The sequence below is a fragment of the Canis lupus genome, chromosome 33 (assembly GCF_011100685.1).
Source record: "Canis lupus familiaris isolate Mischka breed German Shepherd chromosome 33, alternate assembly UU_Cfam_GSD_1.0, whole genome shotgun sequence".
Lineage (NCBI taxonomy): Eukaryota > Metazoa > Chordata > Mammalia > Carnivora > Canidae > Canis > Canis lupus.
Window position 1 is genome coordinate 17,517,480 of NC_049254.1, and position 26,488 is coordinate 17,543,967.

General features: G+C 42.3%; 1 protein-coding gene across 2 annotated transcripts; it reads left to right on the plus strand.

The window, feature by feature from the left end:
• The first annotated feature begins 437 nt into the window (after positions 1–437).
• Positions 438–26,488, plus strand: CD200 (CD200 molecule). 2 transcript variants are annotated; one of them, XR_005383317.1, is made up of 8 exons: positions 438–568; positions 1,390–1,663; positions 4,762–4,843; positions 8,358–8,678; positions 11,135–11,407; positions 13,642–13,749; positions 25,985–26,154; positions 26,437–26,488. XR_005383317.1 is itself a non-coding variant. In XM_038582808.1 (7 exons), exons 2-7 carry the CDS (start codon positions 1,568–1,570, stop codon positions 19,029–19,031), a joined length of 888 nt encoding a protein of 295 aa, XP_038438736.1. In that variant the 5' UTR covers positions 438–568; positions 1,390–1,567; the 3' UTR covers positions 19,032–20,359. The 2 variants fall into 2 exon arrangements, 1 of the variants encoding a protein (XP_038438736.1); XM_038582808.1 differs by lacking the exons at positions 25,985–26,154; positions 26,437–26,488 and adding an exon at positions 19,024–20,359.

The window sequence follows — 26,488 nt, forward strand, 5'->3', positions numbered from 1 at the left end:
TGCCTTTGGCCCAGGGCGCGATCCTGGAGACCCGGGATCGAATCCCACGTCGGGCTCCCGGTGCATGGAGCCTGCTTCTCCCTCTGCCTGTGTCTCTGCCTCTCTCTCTCTCTCTCTCTCTGTGACTATCATAAATAAATTAAAAAAAAAAAAAAAAAAAGCCTCCGTTGGGTTTCAGCTCCTCCGGCCTAGACGCCCCCCGCCCTCGGCGCCCCCTGCCTCCCGGCGCAGGTGGCCCGACGGGGCGCTGATGCTCGGCCGCGCTCCCCCCGCCCGCGGCCCCCGCACCCCACCATTTCCTCCCTCAGTCCCGCCGAGTGGAAATGGAAAAACATGTATATATTTTCCTGCCAACGCGGTCTCAGTTTCTCTACGAGCTGCAGCTGTTTCGGGGTGCGAAAGTCAAGTGCGGAGCCCGCGGCCGGCTGCGGCGCGGCGGGGAGGCGGTCGGCGGGGCTGGGGCGGGGACAGGGGCCTCCTCCGCGCGCCCGGGCCGCCCCGTGAAATTCCCTCGGGCTCCCAGCCCCGGCCGCAGTGCGGCGCCGCCCGAGCCACCGCGGGGATGCGGGTGAGCGCGGCGCCGCGTGGACAGAGCGCGCGGGGGCGGGGGGGGCAACGGGGGTACAGGGGGCAGCGGGGGGCAGCGGGGGCTCAGGGAGGGCAGCGGGGGGCGCAGGGAGGGCAGACGGGGTGCAGGGGGGGACAGCGGGGGCGCAGGGAGGGCTCAGGGAGTGCAGAGGGGGCGCAGGGAGGGCAGCGGGGGGCGCAGGGAGGGCAGACGGGGTGCAGGGGGTACAGCGGGGGCGCAGGGAGGGCTCAGGGAGTGCAGAGGGGGCGCAGGGAGGTCAGCGGGGGCGCAGGGGGGGCCGCAGGGAGGGCTCAGGGAGTGCAGAGAGGGCGCAAGGCGGCGCAGGGAGGGCAGCGGGGGCGCAGGGGGGGCGCCGGGAGGCCGGCGGGGGGGCGGGGCGTGGCGGGAGCCGGCGGCGCGGGGCTCCCGGGGGTCCTGGGGCTGGGGGGGCGGGGGCGGGGGCGGGGGCGGCTGGCAGGTCCAGCGCCGGGTCCCCGCGGGCACCGCCGCGGAGGTGGGACCGCGGAATCCAGCGCTCCCTGGCGCCGGGAGAGCTCGCTCCGCCCGGGGGGCGCCGGCCTCCCCCATCCTCCGGGCCTTGGGCTCGGGGGGCCCAGAAAGGGACGAGAGGAGTCAGGGTTAAAGACCAGGGTATCCAGGCGACACAGGCACTTTGTGTGTTCGGGATCTGTTTACGCGCCGCGGACTGGACGAGGATCTGGGTCCACTGGGATGGTAGCAGGGAACCCTTAAGATCCAGATACGAGTAATACCTCGGGTTTGCTTTTGTTTTCTTTTTTCATGTACGGTTTCTTGGCAAGACCGCTTGGCCAGTTATTTCAGTATCTTTCTTAACAAAGGAGAACGGTGGCCTCGGAGCTTGTGTTTACTCCGCGCCCTGGATGCTGCTAAATCTTGACAACCATCCTTCGGAGGAGGAATGCTTCTGTGATTTTACAAATAAGGAAAACAAGCAGAGAGGTTAATTTTTCCAAATCCATGCGACTACGCGCCATGGGATCAGGATTTGCTCCTAGAAACTCAGGGGAAGAGGCATGGATAGGAGCAGTTACCTGCCAGGGGGCCAGCCGCCAGGTAAGACCAGGCCTCTGGGAACTCTGGCCCTCTTGGCAAGGGGTAGAATTGGATTTCTCCATTTTCTCCATTTTGGACTCCCTATACGTGATTTGATTAATGGTATTTTTTTTTTTTTGAAAAATTTTTTTTTTTTTTAGGTTGCCTCACATATATCAATGTTCCTATATCTTAGGCACTGTATTAAGTGGGTTAAATGCTTGATTCTCATAGTAACCCAATGAAATAACAATAGTATTTATTTAGCGCTTACTTACATCACTCACTAGTCTTGGGTGCATATCATGTGCTGTCTTGTTTAGTCTTTTTTAACAGAAGGATTGGTGATTTTATTTTTGCCTGCATCTTGGAGAGGTGAAGTCGTTTGTCGGAGCCCACACATCTGGTATTTGTGCTAACTCCGGCTCATCAGCCACAATAATTATGTATATATTTAATAGCAAGGCTTTCCTTCTAATTCCCTTCCACCATCGTTGTGTTTTCCTTTTCTTTTTTTTTTTTTTTTTTTTTTTGGAACTGAGGGTATTTATTTTTTTTTGAGGTGCATATTTATTTTTTTAATTTATTTTTTATTGGTGTTCAATTTACTAACATACAGAATAACCCCCAGTGCCGTCACCTATTCACTCCCACCCCCCGCCCTCCTCCCCTTCTACCACCCCTAGTTCGTTTCCCAGAGTTAGCAGTCTTTACGTTCTGTCTCCCTTTCTGATATTTCCCACATATTTCTTCTCCCTTCCCTTATATTCCCTTTCACTATTATTTATATTCCCCAAATGAATGAGAACATATAATGTTTGTCCTTCTCCGACTGACGTACTTCACTCAGCATAATACCCTCAAAGATACAAATGCAATGAAACGCCGGGACACCTGCACCCCGATGTTTATAGCAGCGATGGCCACGATAGCCAAACTGTGGAAGGAGCCTCGGTGTTTTCCTTTTCTTTCTTAAAAATTCTTTGCTCCCCGCCTACCCAGCGTGTTTAGGTGTGCATCTGCTTTCTCTGTTATCCTAAAACACAGATTTTCACTATGAGAGCCAATCCGTTCTGCATTCCTCATCATCTTTGCTAGGATTTGGGTTTCCATGTGAGAGAGGGGCATATGGTTAAAAAAAAAAAAATGGCATGGAGTTCGAGTGCCAAAGAAAGCTTTTTAGTTTCGGAAGCCAAGAGCCTGAGCACTTGAGCCTTAAAGCCTAAATGCTGGAAAACCCAAGGACATACATTATTCCAGAGGGGAAGAATGCAGGGAATGGAGAAACCAGCTTTCTTGATCCTAAGGGAAATAAGTATTTTCTAGGCTGGGAGAGCAAAGAGGGACTAAATAAAATCTGAATTCAGACACGATCTTGTGTTCTGAAAAGGCAGCCCTGTGCCCGGTCTCTGTGAATGGGGAGGGAGTTCAGGAGGCTGGTAAATAGAACGTACAAGGAGGTGTTGAAATCCAAGAATGGAAAACACCTGCACCTTGCTTTCCTGGGGGGGGGTGGGGGACGACTGTGGGAAGAGACTGGCCTTCTCATCATGACAAGGAAAGCATAAATTGGAGATGGGTAGATACATGGGGGTCTAGGCAGAGAAAGCTTGTAGATTTTTCCTTGGCCTAACACAGAGAGGACCTGGGAGCATGGAATCAAAACAAAAGAGAATAAGAGAAGACACTTTGTATAAACCCAAGGTTTAATTGCACAAATGTGCCCAAGACTAGTGAGTGACGTAAGTAAGCGCTAAATAAATAAATACTGTTATTTCATTGGGTTACTATGAGAATTAAGCATTTAAACCACTTAATACAGTGCCTAAGATAGTAACACTGATATATTGAGGGGAACGCAGCTGTCTCAGGGACTTCTACTGTGGATAGATGGTTGCAACCAAGGGTTAGTAGCCCTGTGCCATGATGGCTTGGCAATGTGTGAGCCTCTAAGCCTGGAGATGCAGTGCCAGAGATTGGGACAATTATGAGGTGCTGAAGTGGTAGGGGCTCAACTGACAGAGATTATGAGATATTGGCTGAAATGAAGTCTCTACCTCTATAGCTGAAATGACAATATGAAAGTCAGTTAAAGAAAAATACAGAGAAACCCACATTTCTTCCACATCTCTATCATAGAGAACTATAGGGAAAAGTTCTATTTCTTGCCTCTACCCTCATGAACACATGCACGAAGACCAAGTAAATGGATCCATGGGGGCCACTATAGAGAGAAGTTAATTTATCTGCTTCCCATCCTCTCATTTTGTAATAAATGATACCCAGAATAGGCATTAAATGTTACCATGTAAGAATACCAAGGATTTCTGCCCAGACACGTGAAAATAAAGCAATTAAATAAATAAATAAATAAATAAATAAATAAATAAATAAATACTACTTTTAAAAAGATTTATTTATTTACTTGAGAGAGAGAGAGAGAGAATGAATGAGCACAAGTGGGAGGGACAGAGGGAGAGGGAGAGAGAATCTCAAGCAGACTCTGTGCTAAGTGCGGAGCCTGAGACAGGGCTTGATCCCTGGACCTTGAGATCATGACCTGAGCTGAAAGCAAAGGTTGGATGCTTAACCAGCTGTGCCCCTGGACATTACTATTTTTTAAAAGGAGTGATTCACATAAAGTTTGCAGAACTTGCAGGAGAATCTACTTTGGCGAAGGTCAAGGCAGTCATTATCTTCTGGAAAGTGGTTGCCCCTGAATTATGTCTTTAATGTTAACAGATGTGGATTATTTGGGAAGTGGGTGCTCTTTAGCATTTATAGCCTCTGTGTTTTCTCCGTGTTTTTAGGGCAATTTGTTCCCCCAGCCATCCCCCATCTTTGAGGCCTTGCCCTAGACAATAATGGCCCTAAATCAAGACCTCAAATTGCTAGGGATTGCCATTACAGAGGAGTCATGCTTTTCTCTTCCCACATCCTGAGCACACTCCTTTATTTCTTCCATTATAGTCTCTGGTTCTGCATCCACAAAACCAAAGTCATCTGGTGGTTAAAACGTCAGCTGCAGCATTTCCCTCAAGTAGCCCTGAGACCGAAGCTTCCTTAGCTTCTGATCCACATGCAAATGCCCATTTCTGTGCTTTGCTTTCTGTCTTCAGGTGTTCAGGAGGCTCTTCTGTCAACTGTCTACCTGTGGACTGATTTGGCTCTTGGCAAGAGTGATGCTATGCAGGGCGCAAGGTAAAAAGATACCAGTTCCCCTGCCTGGAGTCCAGAAAGCATAATTTCTGGAGAGGAGACAGACATCTGGCTACTGTTGTTTTGTGCTGTGCTAGTTCATTTGTCTGCGTGAATTATTTAAACATGTAATTTGCTTGGAGGAATGGGAGTGGTTCTTTCTGCTTTCCACATTTTTTGTTTTCAAAGTGGAAAAACACTTTGAATATTTAGAAACTGTTTCCATAGCTAAAACCAGACATGAAAAAATTCATTTCGATTAAGATATCTTTCTCGATTAAGATGTCTTTCACCTGTCAAATCAAATAAGTTTGAAATATTATTTAAGTTAAAAAAAAGAAATATTATCTAAATGTAATTCTCTATGTTTATAAAGATTTGGAAATGCTTGGGGAGGATGGATGAACATACCCTTCTTGGAAGATAAGCTGGCAGTAAACCTTTAAATTGGGTGTACCCCTCTTTTGCAGAAAACAATGGAAAATAACGAAATAGAGAGGTTACATAGGTTCACGGTCTATTATATAAGCATATGCCTGTGCTGTCCACTTATCTGTTGAGTTTCCTAATTGTGCCAGGCCTTTCTCTGTTCCAGGGGAAGCCACCCCTCACTTTGCCACTGACCTTTTATCACCTTGCATGTGATGTTGCTCTCCGTCAGCCTTCACGGGTAGAGACAGGGCAGGCTTCACACCATCCACGGCAGAGCCTTTACCAACCGACTGGTGGGGAGCGAGGGGTGGGGGAGAATGGAATGGAATCTAAATGGAATTCCATAGAAGCATCCAAGAATTGTAAACTTTCCACTAAATTATTTCTTCCATTGTCAAGTAGGACAATCACCTAAGAAGTGAAAACCCTAGCTCTGGTTCCTTTTCTACTCTCCATTCTAAGAGCAGCAATTTCTTCAAATCTCTGCTCTGCAAAATCTCAACAAACCTTCAGAAAACCCCAACAACAGGTATAGACTCTAGAACTTTTCACATCTACCAAGAGTACACCTCCCGAAAACTATACTTCCGTGGCACTCGTGGCTTCAATTTGTATCTCTTGCTCTGCCTACCTTCTCATCCCTGACGTTGTGGAAGCGCCATTGAGAGGATATTGTTTATTTGTTTGTGCTTCTTTTTTTTTCTAATCACACTAGCTAACGTTTTCTCTATGTTATTCATTTAAAAAAAAAACAGATTTTGGTATTTTTGATTAGGTCTACATGTTGTGTACCATTTCATTAATTTGTGCCTTTATCTATGTTAATTCACTCCTTTTATCTTTTGGGGGAGTGAGATGTTTGGATATATGTGTGCATTCATTTTTTCCATCATTCTTGCTTCCTTAGGATTGAATATTTTCCTCTGAAAATGGCTTTATTAATTTCTATGGATTTTAATACATTATATCTCCTTGTCTTTTATAGTAATTGATGGAATTGGTTATTCTTGCTATGGTATCTGGTATAGTTAGAGTTCAAAGAAGTATGCAAATTTTTTGTTGATTGCGTTGCGGACAGTGTTCAAGGTCATAGGGTAAGAGCTTTTCTTACACTATTTCAAGTTCAATCTAGGGGAATATTTATAAAGATTATATGTTCTCTTTGGGTAAAAGTTTATAAATACATTCCTATATACACACACATATATAAAACCTAAACATATATGTAATGATTTATGTATAAATCCTCACTTTTCAAATCTTCTCATTCTTATATTTGACTTTTTTGCTTTATATGTAGCATCTAATATACGGAATTGAAAATCCCTGAGCAAACTATCGAAACACTCTCCCATTATCATTGTGCATTTAAAATTTTTTCTTTGCAATTCTATGGCCTTTTATATTTTTCACTTAGGTTGTTAGACACATAAACCTTTGTTTGTTAGGGATTTATTTACTTATTTGAGAGAGAGAGTGAGAGAGAACATGGCAGGGAGAGGGAGAGGAAATCTCAAGCAGACTCCTCGCTGAGCCTGGAGCCCAACGTGGGGCTCAATCCCATGACCCTGAGGCCATGACTTGAGCTAAAATTAAGAGGTGGATGCTTAACTGACTGAGCCACCCAGGCTTCCCATCATAAAGGCTTATAATGAATATATCTTATTTTAGATTGCTCCTTTTATTATTTTGAAAAATACATTTTGTCCCTTACAGTGCTTTTGTCTCCCATTCTTCCTTTTGCCTTTTTGTAAGTCTCAACGGTCTGATGCCAGAACATCCCAGGTCTTTGAATTTTTCTTTAATTTTTTTTCCATATCTTTATCTCTTTGTGCTACATTCTGGAAGAATTCCATGACCTGCTTTTCCTACTTAGTTTACTCTTCAGTGACGTCCAGTCTACTAAGTCAGCCAAATCATTAAGATTTTATATTTGTCACTTTCTGCAACTCTACTTTCTACTATTTACAATGCTGGCTTCTTTTTACACTTGAGATATTGCATTTACTCGTATCAAAGTGTTTATCAATTTATGGTAACTTTATTCATTTGGTAGGAATTCTTGGGTTTGTAGAGGCTTTTTCTTCTTTCGTTGTGTCAGCTTTCTCAAATGTCTGCCTAATTATATTAAGATTTCCCACTGAATCATCTGTTGTATCAGTATGAACAGCAAGCATTGGAGGGGGAAGAAATTACTATCACGCCTTATATTCTTCACTGCATTAAGTAAAAATGTGGGAATGGGTAGACTGTTACTGGTTGTCAAAGCCATCTGGTCCTGTGCAGGGTTCCTAAAGCATATTATTTTCATATATATATATATATATATATATATATATATATATATATATACTTAAAGATTTTATTTACTTATTCATGAGAGACACAGAGAGAGAGGCAGAGACACAGGCAGAGGGAGAAGCAGGCTCCATTCAGGGAGCCCGACATGGGACTCGATCCCAGGTCTCCAGACTCGATCCCAGGTCTCCAGGATCATGCCCTGAGCTGAAGGCAGATGCTCAACCGCTGAGCCACCTGGGTTGCCCATAGTTTTATATTTTATTGTTACACTTTTCTTCCTTATGTCCCTGTGTTCACCACTGCTCTCTGGAGGCAGACGCCCCCTCTGTAGAGTGTATGTGTAGAGTGTGAAGAGCTGCTACATCTGCACTTAAACTAATCACTCTGCCAATTGTCCATGGGCCCTTTCTTGCTTCTACCCCTCTGGGCATGAGCCCTCTTGGTGATGCTTCTGTTCTCTCTGGCAGTCTTCATCTCCAACCTCATTCTACCTACTTCCAGTTTACAGGGGTTCTTCACACAACTTCTAGTCACTGAGAGTTTACTTTCTTGTTTTTTTTCTTTGTTTGTTTTTGTTTTTTTACTTTGTTACTCTTAAAGACCGACTAAACATATTTGAACCTACATTTCTCTAGCAGCATCAGGCATGTAGGTAAATGTTTTTTTTGCACTATCCGCTATCTTTTCTATGTTGAACTTTGAACATGCATTTTTTAATCAGAAAAGTACGTATGTCATGTATTAAATTTTAAAATATAAATGTTCTTTTATGATTCCATGTAAGTGGTGACCCAAGACGAAAAAAGGCTGCTGAATACACCCGCTTCCTTAAGATGCTCTCTGCAAAATCCCGAGGAAGTCTTGATAGTGACATGGCAAAAAGTCAAGCCTGTGAGCCTGGAAAACATGGTCACCTTCAGCAAGAATCATGGGGTCGTGGTCCAGCCTGCCTACAAGGACAAGATAAATGTCACCCAGCTGGAGCTCAAGAACTCAACCATTACCTTCTGGAATACCACCCTGGAGGATGAAGGGTGTTACAAGTGCCTCTTCAACACTTTTGGTTCTGGGAAGATCTCGGGAACAGCCTGCCTCACCCTCTCTGGTGAGGATCTCCGAGAATACATTGTCTCTGGCTAGACGTGTTATGCTCCACAATGTTCGGAACGTGGTGGTAGGCCTAGTTTTTCAGGATCCTAACCTCAGAAAGGTTCATGAGAAGATGCTTAGCCTTTCATGTCTGCTATGACCGTGCTTGTGGTTATTTTGGAAAGTTCACGGGGGCTACATTGAATCTCTGCGTGGAGGGACCTTTGCTCTGAGAAATCATGTTGTCAGCAAGAGTAAATTAAGTACCATGGTGAGGATGATGGGTTCTCCGTAAATGTGATGTGATTCAGACCTAGCGTTGCCATTAGCCATCACGTGGCCTTGGAAGAGTCCTGTCCGCTCTGAACCAGAGTTTATTTATCTGATAGATCATGTGTGGGATCTCTAACAGCTTTACCATTTTTGGATCTAACATGTTGGCCAGATTGGGCTCACCTGGAGCCAATTACAGTGGTCCCTCTCATTTTGTCTCACCAAAATTCTCTCGGGATTGATAAGGGGACATATGGCAGAGGCTCTTCATAACCTGATGCCAACTAGGGATTTAATTGGATAATAAGCATTCTTTTACAATCCAAGAGGCTTAGTTTGAGAAGATTCTTTTACTTTTAACTGACACATAGCTGAGATTGGGAACTGAGAAGTGGGAGTAAGGGGCAACTTTGGACCATGGCACAGCTGGTGAGTGTTTTAGAAGGGAAAGAGAAATGTAGACAGAGTTATCAGGAATGTGAAAGTGAGAGTGCGAGCCCACCAAGAATATTGGACATGGGTAAGAGGAGGCTCAGTAGACAAGAGTGCAGAGGGGGGGATGGCAACACTGGAAAAAGGTTTCCCTTGCTTATTTTGCCTATGAAGAGTCCTCTCTGCAGGATATTACCTCAGGTTTTCTTCTTGACTCTAATTCTTTTGTTTTCTTTGTCTCTTTGAAGACAAAGAGACTTTGTCTCTCTTTGTCTTTCCCCATCTTCCCTTCCAGTCTTCCCTTCTTTCCTTTCATCCTTCCTCCTACCTCTTCACTTTTCTTTTTTCTTCTTATGTCATGTTTTACTCATTTCTGTTACTTTTTAAAAATTTTTGAGATTTTATTTACTTATTCATGAGAGACACAGAGAGAGAGTCAGAGACATAGGCAGAGGGAGAAGCAGGACTCCATTCTAGGACCCCTGAGCCACAGGCAGGTGCTCAACCACTTAGCCCCCCTAGCTTCCCATCTGTTACCTTTTCTTTTCTCCTTTCTTCTTTTTTTTCTCCTCATCTTTCTCTTTTCTACTGCCCCTCCTTTACTTATAACCTTTTGTATTATTTTTTGCCTGAAAACCAGGTTCCCCTGCGTCTTCTGGCTAGTAACCCAGTTCTTTTCCACACTGAGCCTTTCCAGCCACACCTTAGAGCTTTCATGGAAGTCATCTCTTGATATACCAGAGAGCCCTGACACCCAGTCTCCATGCCAACCATACTCGCCTTTCTTCACTTTTATCTGTCTTCCCCTCAAGCCCAGTGACTTTAGTAATCTCATGGAAAAAAGCCACAGTCCTTTGGCTCTGTATTTCCTCCAGCCCACTGCCACCTACCTGCCTCTTGAACCTCTAAACACAGACCAGGCTTTCATTTAGCTCCTGCCCTTTAGTTATCTTGTAGGCTCCAGAGCAACCACAGGAAAGCTGGCTTGCATTTGCTTAGCAGAGATAAACTACACATTGAAAGTACACACTGATAATGACTTCGCTAGTCAAGGGACTTTTGAAAGGGAACAGGGTTGCAGCTGAACTAACGTAATATCCTTTTCTCATAAGCTCATTATTTTCCTCTTAACTCCATAAGGTGATCCCCAAGGTCCTTCCAGCTGTCATTCTGTGACTTTCTGGTTATCAGCAGTGAATTTCTAATTTACATTTTCTATAGATAATTCTGAGTGGGGACTTTTCAAGTCTCCTCCATTGCATCTCATTCCCTGGTCCAGCTCCAAGCAGACCAAGGCCCACTTCTGAGCAGCAGCCCATCCACGGGCTCTGTTCTGAAGCTGCCCTGGGGCTTCCGAGAAGCACAGGCTACCTGTCTGGAAGCGCTGACCATTGTCAGACTATGAGAGGGATACCCAGAAGAAGTCAGAGATGGCTGCCTTGCCCATGGAAAAGGAGAACAGAATAAGTAGGCTCTAGACTGTTTGGGAAAGAAGACCCCCTCTGTCCATTGAGCTAATTCCCCTGCAGACAAACTACAGAGAGGATTTTTCTTGTTACAGGGTTGTACTAGGCCAGTTTCCATCCCTCTGGCCAGGCGATTGCTTAGACACAGGAAGAACCGAGAAGGCCCAGTTCAAGTTGGATGGGCCACCTTATCCCTTGAGGCCTCCCCCTCACCAGTGTCTTTCTGTAAAGATCTTCCTTCAGCCTCTGAGGAGCATGTGGTGCTTAATTCATGGTAGACCATCATTTTTTTTTGTCCCAGTACAGCCCACAGTGTTTCTTCACTACAACTTCTTCGAAGACCAGCTAAATATCACGTGCTTTGCCAATGCCCGCCCAGCACCTGTGATCTCCTGGAAGGTCGCTGGGTCAGGGATTGAAAACAGTACTGAGGTTCTCTTGCACCCCAATGGGACCACATCAGTCATAAGCATCCTCCACGTCAAAGATCCCAAGAGACAAGTGGGGAAGGAAGTGGTTTGCCAGGTTCTGCACCTGGGGACAGTGACCAGCCTCAGGCAGACTGTGGATAAAGGTAAGAGAAGGTGGGCAAAGATGGCTGTGGGTGCGTCTGCCATCAGCACCTGGAAGGTGCTGAATGTTCTGCAAAGCCTCTTGGCCACTTAGCAGAGGAGCTCGAGGGAGAGAATGGAGTAAGTAAGGAAAGAAAAACAGAGTTGAGAAAGTTTTACTTAGTAAGTGTGGTAGGTTGGCCACATACCAAATACTTCTGCTGAGATCCACCCATGCATTTTTGTCGTTGTTGTTGTTTCCCATGCTGCTGACACTTCCAGAGTGTCTACTGTCGCAAGCTTTGGGACTCTTGAACTGGCACAGTAAGCGAGACTCAGGCCCTAGGCTCACAAAGCTCCTATCCCAGAATGGGAGCACAGAATGGGCAGTTATACCACTGTGTGCGATAAGAAAGCTACGGTGCACACCGGTGCACCCCCGGGACGACTGAGGGTTTGGGAGGAGAGCATCAGCTCAGTCTAGAGGGATCCACGAGCATTTCCTGGAAGAGGTGACATCTATGAGGAAGGCTTTGCATAATCTACACTGTGGAAGAGGGGCCACTGAGCTTTTAAGAAAGGGATTGACCTGACGATGTCTTCCGCATCCCTTTGAAACAGACTGCCTCCTGCGCAAGACCCCTTTTGCTTTCTTGTGTTTCTCTTTAAGCTGCTGTCTCTGGGCCTCATGGATACAAGAAATGAGTGTTGTGGGCAGGAAACTAAAGGGAGTGGCAGTTTTAGGCAGGATGCTTTTGGAATAGCCACAGTTTTGATCTGTGTGATTTGGAAGCACTAGGTCTGGGTGAGGCTCTCCGTAATAAGCCTCCTAAAAAGATATTGGTGCTTTTTTTTTTTTTTCCCCAGGGAGCATTTTAAGCAATGAAGCCTAGAAAAAGTTTCCCCTGTATGCCTTATTGGTTTCCCCTGCATGCCTTATTGGTGTGTAGCTTCTAGGGAACATTTCCGGTTATCATTTGGGGGGGGGGGGGTCCTTGAAAAAAAACAGACTAATCAAAAAGTCGACATTTAGGTAAATTTAGTCAAGAGATTTGCAGGGTTAGATTTGGACATCTGTGAAGAGATCCTCATTTTCAGCCAAGGCAGAGGGTAAATCTCCCCAGAAAACAAACACCTGAAAAGGCACATGTCTTCTTTTCCAAGAATGACAAACTCAACTTCCATAGTTTGTAAATTCTTTTTAAAGATTTTATTTATTTATTTATTTATTTATTTATTTATTTATTTATTTATTCATTCATTCATTCATTCATTCATTCATTCATGAGAGACACAAAGAAAGAGGCAGAGACACAGGCAGAGGGAGAAGCAGGCTCCCTCTGGAGAGCCCAATGCGGGACTCGATCCCAGGACCCTGGGATCACACCCAGAGCTGAAGGCAGATGTTCAACCGCTGAGCCACCCAGGTGTCCCATGTTTGTTCTGTGAACATCACTGAAAGTCTTCGATGCTTCAAGCATATTAAGCACTGGAAGAATGGAAGTTAGACACATCTCTCTGTCTGAAGGTGCTCCATTGAATTGTGATGTGCAAATCCCTTTATAGAAGTATGGGGAAGATGCTGGAAACTCCTGAATCAGGAAACTCTCCCCCTGCCTTAGTAGTGCACAGTGACACTGAGGAGCTGCATTTATTGACTGTTGGAAAGAGATTTAATAACAAAGACATAGATTAGAAGAAATACAATAAAAACATTGAGATGAGTTACTCCTGGGGTTGGAATCCTGAAATTCACGGTTTTTTTCCTTCATATTTCTCTATATTTTCCACAGCTTCCTCAATAAATATATTACTTTAATGGACTGTATGGCAAAGAATGTGTGCTTTGGAGGCAAACTGATCCCTGAGCAAGCCTTGGTTCTAACACTTAAGATGCTGATTTGGGGCTTCCTTAGCTTCTCTGAGCCTCAGTTTTTTTGTTCTGTTGTTGTTTTTTTATGTGAGGTGATAATACCTAACTCTTGGGCTGTCTTGAGTATTAAATGAAGTTACATGTTCAAAGCTCTTATGAGATAGTAACCACATAAAACATGTAGTTAGACTATTATTAACTGGTTGTTATTGAAATAATGTGGAACCACTAACAGAGATCTCAGTTGGTATATATTCAAGGATAATTTTCATTGAAAGCTCAATTTAAGGAAAAACTCATCACAAGAGTTGCTTTATCACTTTTTGCCTCACAGTTTCCACTTATGACTTTGTTTCTCCTTTCTCCCCCCTTCACCATCTATAGGTTTTTGGTTTTCTGTTCCGCTGTTGTTAAGTATTGTTTCCCTGGTAATTCTTCTGGTCTTAATCTCAATCTTATTATACTGGAAACGTCGTCGGAACCAGGACAGAGGTGAGTTATTATAGGACATACAGACAAGGAAACAAATGATTTTTTAATAGCAATTTGGGAGGGACACAGGAAGATGGTAAGTAAGGATGGCAACAATGTGTTTTGTTTGTTGTGTGCTGGTATTTTAGGACACTTCGGGATGTGTGTCATTTTCTTGTAGTTGGACATTAAGCTGGATGCTTCTGCTTTTCATTTGCTAAGATCATTTCATGGCTAATTATGTCTAAATTAAGAGGAAGGGTTGATGAGAGGAAATGTGGAAAATGTTTATCCACTCACTGCAGCTGATGGCAAAACTAGAGAAAGAAGTCTCAAGTACACACACTTGTTCCAATCCGTGTTAACGAGGACAATCTCTTTTCTATCGATAGCACTCCTCAGGCCAGCTACTCCAGTAAGAGACTCTGAGATAGTCCAGTATATTCACTAATTAGATAGTATTTTCTTTGTTATACTCTCGCTATGTCTCAAACACTATAGATAGCATACAGGTGATCTGTACTTATAAATATGTCATGTCGGGCAGCCCCGGGTGGCTCAGTGGTTTAGCGCCGCCTTCAGCCCAGGGTGTGATCCTGGAGGCCCGGGATCGAGTCCCACATCGGGCTCCCTGCATGGAGCGTGCTTCTGCCTCTGCCTGTGTTTCTGCCTCTGCCTGTGTCTCTGCCTCTCTCTCTCTCTCTCTTTCTCTCTCTCTCTCTCTGTGTGTGTGTATGTGTCTTTCATGAATAAATAAATAAAATGTTTTAAAAAAAAATAAAAAATAAAATAAAATAAATAAATATGTCATGTCATTTCTGTCCTTATAGACTATAGATTTTCTCTGTCTCTACAATGTCTATCACAGTGTCTCATGTATGTTAGATGTTCAAGAAGGTTTAATTAAAATAGTGAATGAATCATGGGATGAATGGATTTTCAAACTGATGCTTTCAATTCTTTTTTTTTTTTTTTAAAGATTTTATTTATTCATGCAGAGACACAGGCAGAGGGAGAAGCAGGCTCCATGCAGGGAGCCCGATGTGGGACTCGATCCCAGGACTCCAGGATCACACCCTGGGCTGAAGGCGGCGCTAAACCGCTGAGCCACCCAGGTGTCCCTCAATTCTTTTCTTTTTGTAATTTCAGAATCTCATAAATGCAGAGTCTGAAACATTGGGAGATAGTATAAAATGAGACACTCTAAAACAAGAGGAGTCAGCGAGAGAGAGAGAATTAATGTTTTTGTTTTCATAAGGCAGTGCATAATTTATTAAAGTTAATGGAAACCTGCAGTTTATGGTGTTTGTGGTGGGGATTTCCAAGGGTGAAAGGCTGATAAGAGAGTTTTTTCCTGTAGAGAAGAAAAAAAAAAAAAAAACCTGTTGGTTTAGAGTGTTATTTTAAGTTTCTATGAAAAATTTCACTCAACCGCTACCCTTTTTCCCTTTTTATTTTGTGTCTCTTCAACTATCTTTCATGTTCTAGGTTTTTTGAACACTTAATTTTGCCTTATATAAGCCTTATATAAACACCAGATTAATTCTTGTGATTTTATAAAAAAAAAAAAAGGCGACAAATCTTCAGTTTCAACAACCCTTTTGTAAAAGTAGATAAAAGTATCTGTTCTGTGGGAAGAGAAGATTACAGATCAGATCATTTTACTGCATATAAACATAAGCCCTAGAATTCATTAGTGCTCTGCAGAATGTCAAAGGCAGAAGGCTCTTTGATTCTACTTTATCCAAACATTTCATTTTTTCCAAGTAGGATTCGAATCCAGAGAGGGAAATGGACTTCCTTCCCTAAGGTCACACAGCTAGTTAACAAGAAGCTTAGGACTAGAACCCCGGTTTTGGTCTGCTGACCTCTGCCAGAATGTTCTTCCAGCTATGATGCCCTGGAGTCCTGACTTGAAAGGCATTATTGGGCTGCATTGATTTTAGTCCTTGCTTGCTGCTACTGCTATACTCTTTTGAAAAGTAAAGCACGAAGTGTTCAAATTCATCTTAAAAAGTCCCTGTTGGAGGAGAATCTAATAATACAATCTATTCAAGTCCAAGGTAAATTCCACTAGAGTGGGGCATTTGCAAAATAATTGTCCTTTGTTCATTAAGTAAGTCTTGGGTTCCTGGGAAATATAATTGTTCAAGGTCTTTTCCAGTTCCTGAAGCAAAGGGAGTCAGCTCTCTTTATTCTCAGGCTTTTCTCATTTATGAAATAAGCACTTGAACCTCTATAGAATTTTGCAAGCACTGGGATTGCCATTTATTGGTGATATCTTCATGACATACGACTAACCTAGTTAATCACATTGGATGTTCAATGGCATATTTTGGGTGACTGAAGTTTTTTGCTAGTTTCAAAAATTTGCTAATTAAAAAAAAAAAAACAAAAAACAGCCAGATCATTTGGTCCCATATACTTAAATAGTTAGTAAAACTAAGTGCCAGTAATACTGGAGACTTAAACACTCAAGAACAAAACTTAAATTATACAAAAAAGTAGGAGAAAGGGAAGGAAACCCTTCCCTAGAAGATATTGACACCTTAAGGTTCTTTAAGTACCAAATTCTGATTATCAATTTGTGATGAAAGTGGGTGGTCCTATGACATTTGCTTCCTATCTTTCCTAACCTTACTTTGGGTTTTCTTTTTTTCCCTCTCTTTTTCTTTCCATCATCACCCAAACACATAAAACTTTTGAATGGACAGGAAAACATGATAAAAAAAATGACACCAAGTTTCTGAGCCTGGTGACTGGGAAAATGGCACTGTGTTTAGAAATAAGGAAGTGAAGAAGGGGAACTGAATGTGTGTGAACGTGTATGTGCCTGTGTTCAAAATTCATGGAGAGACATGAGGAGAGGGAGGCTGAATTAAGTCTTGAATTTACTGAAGTAGAAAAGAATCATCTCCAGAAAGCCAGCCAGTGGGAAGACAAATCTAGTTAAATAAGGTTCGACTCTTTGTTAAATAAATAAGAACAGCAACAACAAAGTCTATTTTAGAACAAAATCCCTTAGTCATTGCTCACAAAAGCACAAGCAAGTTTGTAGTTTTGGGATAGAGGAGTGATCTGTAATGGTGATGTTATTTTTGTAGAAACAGTAGACTCTCTTTTTATTGTGATTCTATTTAATGCCAGAGAGAATGGTGGTGTTCTTTTCACCAGTAAAGGTACATGCTGGAGGAAGGTTATGATGAGATAGAGGCAGTTTCTCTCTGTGCCATTCCTGATGGGATCATCATGGTTACCGCCCATGAGACAACAACAGTAAGATAATAGGTTGATACGTCTTCAAAGAACATCCTATTTTCTTTTTCTTTCATGAATCTAGTTCTTTATTACTAAAATAGAAAGTGAAAAAATAAAATAAAATTTCCTAGGGAAATTTTCCACCATTCTATAATAATAGTTCTTTCTATTAAAACCCAGTTGATGTCATAAATTTGTCCCTTCCACATAGACTACAATGAAGTTAAGTTTGGAATTGAGAATAGCCTTTGATTTCTCATTAATCAACCCACCAGTGATCACTTGCTTCTCAGAAACTAACCTCACTTTGGGGGCAGATCTTAGTAGATGGTTAACCACCTCAATTTTTGAAATTTTTATTTTGAGTACCAGTTTTCTTTTGTTTGATTGAGTCAAGGCAGCATTGGCAAACAATAGAAAATTTAGACTCTCATATGAAATGCATATGCCAAACTTCACTTTTTCTTCAAGTGTCTAGAGGGGTTTTTTTTCCTCATCCTCATCATCTGTGTAATTACCCTGAATTCATTAATTTCCCTTTGTAATAATGTAATCTGGAAATGGGCTCTTTTGGAGGTAACAGTGGCGGTGTTACTAAAACTCTATGTCCTGGTTGGAATCGTGTCACTTCTTCTATTTTAAGCTTAGTGCTATAACAAAGAACAGAAGTGCCCAATAAATAGCTTGTGATGGTGAAATTGGTAATAGTTGGAAGGACAATACAAAGACTATTTGTTTCGAAAATAATAAGAATCTTTGCGTAATAAGTGTACTTATGTCTCCCTGACGCAAGCTGCATGGGTGGCAGCCCGCACCCCTAACCCAGTTTCCTCATAGCTCCAAGCAGAAGAAATGTGGCGCTTTACTTATTTATTTATTTTTTTTTATTTTTATTTATTTATGATAGTCACACAGAGAGAGGAGAGAGGCTGAGACACAGGCAGAGGGAGAAGCAGGCCCCATGCACCGGGAGCCCGACGTGGGATTCGATCCCGGGTCTCCAGGATCGTGCCCTGGGCCAAAGGCAGGCGCCAAACCGCTGCGCCACCCAGGGATCCCTGCTTTACTTATTTAATGTATTTTTTAAAAGATTTTATTTATTTATTCATGAGAGACACAGAAGGAGAGAGGCAGAGACTTAGGCAGAGGGAGAAGCAGGCTCCTTGCAGGGAGCCCAATGTGGGACTCGATCCCGGAGCTCCAGGATCACACCCTGAGCCGAAGGTCGTTCAACTGCTGAGCCACCTAGGTGTCCTGAAATGTGGTGCTTTAGATGAGAAAAGTGTGAGGCAATCTTTATTGAACTGCTTAGGCCAAAATTGCTGGAAGAAATCTTGCGTTCCAACATATTTTTCTACAAGAGTTTACCCTTGAATGGGTGCAGATGCCATCCGTCATATCCTGTCATGACCTGATTACAAAGTCACTTACTAGCAGAACCTTAGGCCTGGGCAATCTTGCCTGAGCTGTTCTGGGTCTTTTACCACAATTAGTGGATACTGGAATTTTGGGAGGTTTAAAACATTACAGTTTCTGGTAAAGAATTACTTAAGGTTACACCGAGAATGAGAGGTGGCACCAAGATAAAAATCCCGGGTCTTTTCCTTCATTGACTACATGCCTTGTGGGGAGGTCTACATCCTTTCAGTTTATGTGCTAGAAATCTGGTAGCCCTGAAAGGCCCTCCATATGTCCACTATGTGACCACTCCCAGCCCAATGTCCAGCAAGTTCGTATCTACAGGAAACAAAGCTCAAGGTCTTATAAATGAGACACGTGTAGATTATTTGGAATATTTTTGACTTTTTTTTTTTTTTTTTTTGCTTGTAGTCTTGATTCTCCAAAACATTATTTCCTAGAATTACCTATGTCCTTAGAAACAGTCACAGTCTCCCATATCACATTGGGTCAGGAATGTCCTTATCTTTGCCCAGGTATATTCTATGCTTACTGACCTTTCTGTTATTTATCCTCAAATGTATTAGGATAGGCATTATAAATGTTTGAAGTTAATATCTTGATCTTTCTTTTATCCAGAGCCCTAGAGGAATCACACCCTGAAAGTTTTCAGAACCCAGAAAGTTATGCCCTGGTCTACTTGAATCTGACTTAAGAGGAAGGCAGGAGGAAAAGGGTCTTCTCTAAGGGACCTAAAGAACAGAAGAGGTAGGGGTAAAAGACCTAAGAATTCAAGATTTTCTACTGCCATCTAAGCTACCCAGCGCTTCTGGGAGTTCCAGAAGGAAGTCATTTTACCTCTCAAGTCTGTTGTAGGACTTGATTATGTGAAGCAATGCAGCGTTGTGCTGTCGAAAGGATACTGGATTTTGAATCAGTAGCCACAACTCAGAGGCTGACTCGGGCTCTACCTGATGGCCCTTTGTTCATCGTTGTAGCTCAATGAGCTTCACAGCTGCATCCAGAAAATTAGAAATCTGGACCTGATAGTTTGCCATTCTGCTCTAAAAACTGATGTAATACCAGGAAAAAAAGAAATAAAGAAATGGAAAAAAAAAAAAAAAAGAACGGAGAACACAAGAAGGTGTTAAGGACCAGAGAACTTTTCTGAAACCACCTTTTACCTTTCTGTTGCTGTTCCATCTCTTCTTCCATATTGTTCTTAGGTCCAGGAGTCTTGTTTCCTCATCACCTGGTGATGGTAGTCACTCTATGAGGTAACTCATTGCCTGGTTAGTCACAGGTCTTTCTAGAACCCTTGGTTTCACTGCTGTTCTTCATGTTCTTCTGTGATGTTGACCACAATGACTATGGAACTGAATTCATTACTTACTAGTCAGAATAACGCTGACAACCTTAACTTGACTTATCTACTTATATAGAAGAAGAAGTATTCTTGGTCCAGCAGCTCACATTTTAAAAAAAGCATTTCCTGTCCCATTTGACTTATAATATGATCGAGTTCTATATTAGTCATTGTGAATTCAATTTAGTATAATGAAAATATATAATAAAACAAAAACAAGCATTTAGGAAGTTTCCTGAATAACAGTCCATTCAAACGCTTTTCCCTCCTAGCTTCTTTTCCCATGAGTTAACTTCTCATAATAGCAGAGAAAATATGTATGGGTTTACAAATGCCTTTGTCCTAAATATATTGTTCTAACTAGTGAAACAATTTTGAACTCTTTTTTTTTTTTTTTACAATTTTGAACTCTTAATCACAAGACCAAATTAGTGACTTTTTCAGTACCTTTTGTCTCTACTCAGTGACCTAGGAACTAAAACGCAAGTTGTGTTCACTGTTGAATTGGATATTTGTATATTTAATTTAGTAAGCTTTTCATATGTTATTTAATTCTGTATTATTATATTTGTATTAAGATACTGAATGATTATAAATGTCAAGTCTAAATACTTGGTTCGTGATACTTTTTTGGGAAATGTGGACATTAATGATAATCTTTATATTTTCCCGCTGTATGTGAAACCCTCCCCTCCCCTCTATCTCTCACCTGCTAAAAGATGCCACTAACATTTCTGATAAGTCACAAAGTCACAAATCAGATATCCCCAGTCAGGCCAGTGGGAGCTCCATAAAGTTGGTAACTGTGTCCTTTTGACGTAACCTGGTCATTTGGGGGGCACTTCCTTGTATATAGTCTTTTGATTTTGCTTTTAGATACCAACCTTTGAAAAACTGATTAGGTTACACAGTTTCAAATCTAATAGGAGCTTCCTTCCACTCTGCCTGGTATCTCAGCTGCCAGATCAGGCGGGATAACTATAGCAGCAGTTCTCAAAAACTTAGAACATGCTCAAACACATTATTGAGGACCCCAAGGAGCTTTCTTGTAAAGAGAAGTAAATCTACAAATTTACCACATTTGTAATTAAAGCTTATAAATTTTAAAAACAAAACTATACAAGCATGTGTCCTGTTAGCATCACCATCAGCGTGATGTCAACATTACCCATCACGTAGCATCTGGCAAGTTCCACAGCACACTTCTGAGAAGATGAGAGTGAAAAGGGCAAATGATGTATTGGCATGATGACAACAATAGTTTTGACTTTGTAGACCCTCTGAAACAGCCTCAGGGACAATATTAAAGACGGATGATTTAAAGTATATGCAAGGAAGGAGACCACCTTATGAGGAGATTTTGTGAGTCTCCCAAAGAAACTCCTTATTAAACAGATATCTTTTCAGTGCCTAAGCGTTCCATTATTTCATCAGAACAGTGCAGGGAGCTAGGACTAGTCCTTCTTCATCACTAATACAGGTGTGTCTCAGAGATATTGTGGGTTTGGTTCCAGACCTCTGCAAAAAGGCAAATATCACAACAAAATGACTCAGATGAATTTCTTGGCCTCCTAGTGCATATAAAGTGTTAAGTTGACAGTATACTATAGTCTATTAAGTGTGCATTAATGTTATGTCTAAAAAAAAAAAACCTATGTACATACCTTAGTTTTAAAATACTCTATTGTGGGGTATGTGGGTGGCCCAGTCAGTTAAGCATCTGCCTTCAGCTCACTCAGGTCATGACCCTGGGGTCCCAGGCTCAGGATCAGGTTCCCCACTCAGCTGGGAGTCTGCTTCTCCCTCCACCCTCCCCCATCTCATGCTCTCTCTTTCTCACTCTCTCTCAGATAAATAAAATCTTAAAAAAAAAAATACTTCATTGCTAAAAAATCCTAACCATCATCTGAGCTTTCAGTGACTCGTAATCACTGATCACAGGTCACCTAACAAATAGAATAGTAATGAAGAAGTTTGAAAAATTGTGACAATTACCAACATATGACACAGAGACATGCGGTGAGCAAATGCTTTTGGAAAAATGGCACCAATAGGCTTGCTAGGGGCAGGATTGCCACAAACCTGCAATTTATTAAAAAAAACCACAGTTTCTGTGAGATACACTTGAAATTCAATTAAATTGGCTTAAGAAATGGCTTATCAGTTACCTTGGAGGATATCAAGATACTTGGAATTAGAATAGTAGGTTGTGATGGAAAAAATTGGGGAGGGTATTAGCCAATGAAGGTAGGAGGAGGAAGGGGTAACCCAGAAACCTGTCTTGCTCTAACTCCTGCCCCTTCACCCCTAGGAGGAGCTCACCAACTGCTCCACGCTTATCCAGAATGTTACAATTAGGGGTGCTTTCTCTGAATTTGTGAATTGGAAAGAGGCAGCTTGGGCTTTGCGTGTTTACATAAGATTGGGGAAGTTGTAAGCATTTAAGTCACTTAGAATAATTCAATCATACAGCTCTCTTGCTGGTAAAAATTTAGAAAAATTCCAAGGTGGTAATAAACCTGCCTCAGAGTCAAGGGAAACCAAAAGAAGCCTTTTTCACACAAAACTAAAACTGAAGATAATTTTGAGAGTGTGTCAAAATGTATTAATCTCCAACTAGGTAACATATTATAAATACAGGTTCAAAGAGTACAAAATACATATTGTACCTAGAGATCATAAAGCTTTGGCAAAAACAGTTTTCTTTTTTACAAACAAATTTTCTTCTGTGGCTATTCATTCTTAGCCTACCAAGAACGAGATTGAACTTTTTTTTGAGAAAGAAACCTCCCTAAATTAATTTCTCACAGCTATAATGCTCCTTTCTGGGTTTTGGTTTTTATATTTGCTCCCAAAACATTCCAGATTTGACCTCGGTCTCCCTGCCACGATTGCTCAGGCTGATGAATTTGCATGAGGTCACACAAAACTGATTCATTTCTGAGCAAATGAACTTGGGCACAGACATCACATTCATCTGAGGCTGTGTGATCAGGAATGTGTGAAAAATGAGGCCCCAATTTTTCAGTGATTTTCCTCAGGTAACTGTAAACATGAGATGGGTTGAAACTCCCAACTGAGAATCACAGGCTTCTGGCCCAGTGCCCTCTGTCCCTTCCACTTGTCCTGTGATTCAGCTCACACCCTACTTATCTGCATATCTTGTTTGTTCTTATCTATACTTTCAGAATCCAACTCCTCCCCCCCATCCTTCCACCCGGCCCAAACCATCGCTATCTTTCTCCTTGGCTGTTGCCATAGCTTTCTTTTTATTTAGCCTCCCTGCTGTTTCTCCTTTGTTTGGTCTATTTTCACAACTTTAAAAATCTAAGTCAATACAAATCATGTCATTCTGCACAAAATATCCAAACACTTCCCATCTTGTTTTAGAAGCCAAGGTCTTTACTCGGGCTATAAGGCTGCCCATGATCAGGCTATGCCTGACAACTCCCTGAATTCATCTGCCCCTCTTTCTCCTGATCAAGCTCTGCCAACCACACCAGCCTCCTTCATTTTGCCACCATTTGGACATGCTTCCACCCCAGGGTCTTGGCACCTACTCTTCTCTGCCTGGAATATGCTTCCACATAGCCACATAAGCCCTTTCCCCAACAAATACTCTCTCCTGCTTTATTTTTCTCCACTGCACCCACTGCCATCTAGCATACTCTATGCTTTATTTATTTCATTTATTAGGTGTCTTCTCCCATTAGATAGTAAGCAGAGATTCTTATCTGCTTGCTTCCTTGCTTTTTCCCAGCAACCAGTATAGGTGGCCAATAAATATTTTTTTTTGGACAAATTAATGTTATGGTAATACATTCTGGGAAGGAGGACTGGTTCAAATAACTTGGCACTGGAACATCTTCCTGTTCTATGAGAAAGTGTGATTGACCTAGAATGTAGGAAGAAGACTCTTAGAAATTGGTGGTCATGAGGCATAGGGACAAACATAATAGATTTAGAGCCAAAAGGGGGGTTTTAAACTCCACTCCTGGGAGCACCTGGGGGGCTCAGTGGTTGAGTGTCTGCCTTCAGTTCAGGTCATGATCCTGGGGTCCTGGGATCGAGTCCCGCATTGGACTCCCCACAGGGAACCTGCTTCTCCCTCTGCCTATGTCTCTGTCTCTCTCTGTGTCTCTCATGAATAAATAAAATATTTAAAATAATAATAAACTTCACTCCTGGCACTTAATAATGTGTGATCTTGGGCCAGTCGCTTCATCTCTCTGAATTTACATTTCCTCAGTTATAAACGGAGTGTGTACCGAGTCTCTAACAGAGGGGCTGTAGGGTTCAAGAAGCCGTGTGTCTCTCAGCAGGCCCAAGTGCTGGGGCATGTCTGCCCCCGGTGATCTCAGAACTCCCATCGAAATAGCACGGCCTCATGTCTGTCCTCAATTGTTCTTCAATCCCTCCTCATCTGCACAGCCAGCCCGACCTTTGTCCAGAAGTGGACGTGGGGGGCTGAGGGCGATGGAGGACTGCTGGCAGTGGGAGCCGTCCTCTTGCTGGGCAAAGAAAAATCCAGCTGGGCTTGTCTCCAACAGAAGCAGAGGCCCCAGTGTGCCATCCAGGATGACTTGGCCTCTCCTTGCTCTGAGGCTGAGACAAAGGGAATAAACCATACAAAAGTTAAAGTCTTTTCTGTTTAGCATTGGCTTTCTCTTTCTTTTTTTTCTTTACCAAGTTTATTTAAACAAGACACTTGACTTGAGGGGGAAACCATGTAGGATTCATTTCTTTTAGAGTAGTTTAGCTCTACTTACAGACAGATTGCCCTACATGTAACAACTATTAAAAAAAAAAAGCCATAAAATTGTCCTTGGTTTTACAGTGATAAATGAAAAACAATAAAATTCTCCAATTGAACAAGGTACGCAAAAACCTTTATGTTGTTCTCTTTTTTGTTGTTGTTGTTGTTAAACAGTGAGAGCAAAATAACTCATTGGAATGTAAGCAGCAGGAGGTGGCAGTGGTGGTGGAGGGAAAGTAGCATTGGCTTCCCAAATGTGGTTTTGCCATCTTGCTCTATAGTATTAACAACCACGACCCACCATCAGAGATGGCAAAGAGCCCTCCGAAACCCTTAAAAACGATGCCAGAATTGACATCCTTGAATTCCTGGATTCTCTCCCTAGACTTAATGTTGTTTTGGCAGATCTGATACTATGTCATGACCCAAGGACCTTGCCAGAACTTGAAATGTTCCAGAGAATTCCTTTGGCTTAAAGAGATCCTAGAATTTTATCTTCCTTTTCCATTTGTCCTTTCTGAGAAACCAAGGCAATCCTACAGCTGTCTAGACATAGCTGGAACTAGCTGGGCAGAGAAGATAATTCTCTCTCCTCTGTCTTAGAACTAACTTTAATCTACAAATCCCGTGGAACGACAGAATGTATTGTCCAAGGCAACTCTAGGTCTGTCAAGATGTATTTGATTTGACCAGGTTCTATCTCCAAAGTGTTACCAGCAGCCACCATCTTGTATAAACCATGGACAACAACAGTTTGAGACCTAATGTGTCAAGAGCTGATTGGTATGATGCTTCTGGGTGAGCTGAAACTTCCTGTTGTATGCCAAGGGAACAGCACCCTTTGAGTCTCTATGCAAGGGACCGAGTAGGAATCACAGAAAGTCAGCATTAGTAGTAATCTCAGATGGGGAAACTGAGTCCTAGAGATGTCAAGTGACTCTCTGAAACCATTCAAGCCTCATTCCTTTACCAGGAGAGACAAAAGTAGGGAGTAGCAATTTCCAACGTAGCTCAAAGACTCTTCTGTGGCCTGATAGAAGTGGTTAGGGGCATTGACTCAGCCAAGAAAAACCATTTCCTAAGTTTAAATATAGCCTCAGGAGGTCAGAGCTTTACTGGAACCCCAAATTTTCCTGAACTCCTCCCTCTGCATGAGGATCAAAGCTATTCCCATCACTGGTTTTTGATGTACTTCCAGCTCCTCTCACAGTGAACAGGTAAACATCTGGTTTGATACATATGTGAGGTTACATTCTGGAGAATTCTTTTCTTTGGCTGTCGTAATTTTGACTATCTTCAGCAAACATGTTTTTTGCCTTGGATCTTGACTATGGCGGGACGGAAACACATTCTTGGGTAGGGAGAGGAAAGTTTCTCCAAGTAGATTTAAAAACAAAAACAAAGAAAACCAAGAATCACCCTATGAAGTGAACACTTATAAAGCCAGACTTGAATGAGTTTCCATTCACCCTCATCAGGTTCCAAAACCTAAACATATCAGAGAACATTTCAACAGTGGCAAAAGATGAATAGAAAGAAATGATTTCACAAGTTGGAGCTCATGTTTGGCTTCGCTTATTGAACAAAGGGATGGACGAGAGTGATGATGTCATTCAATGAAGTTTGTAATGATTGGTTTTTACAACAAGTAAGTATATAATAATTTTCTTACCATACGATTATTAGAGAGAGACATGACATTTCTTTTTACCATCTTACATCTTTCTGTGAGTTGCATTTATGGTGATCAGCATGTGTCTCATGGAGGGTAGCATCTATAGCAAGCACTGTTCTAGCTGCCCCACTGTACTGGGTCCTGAGAGATAGTTGCAGAGGGAGGCACTAGTAAAAACATTTTCCTGGAGAAATCTGACACTTAATGACAGGCAAATTAACCTATCTGCATGTTTTGTTTTGTTTTGTTTTTTAGATTTTATTTATTTATTCATGAGAAACACAGAGAGAGGGAGAGAGAGGCAGAG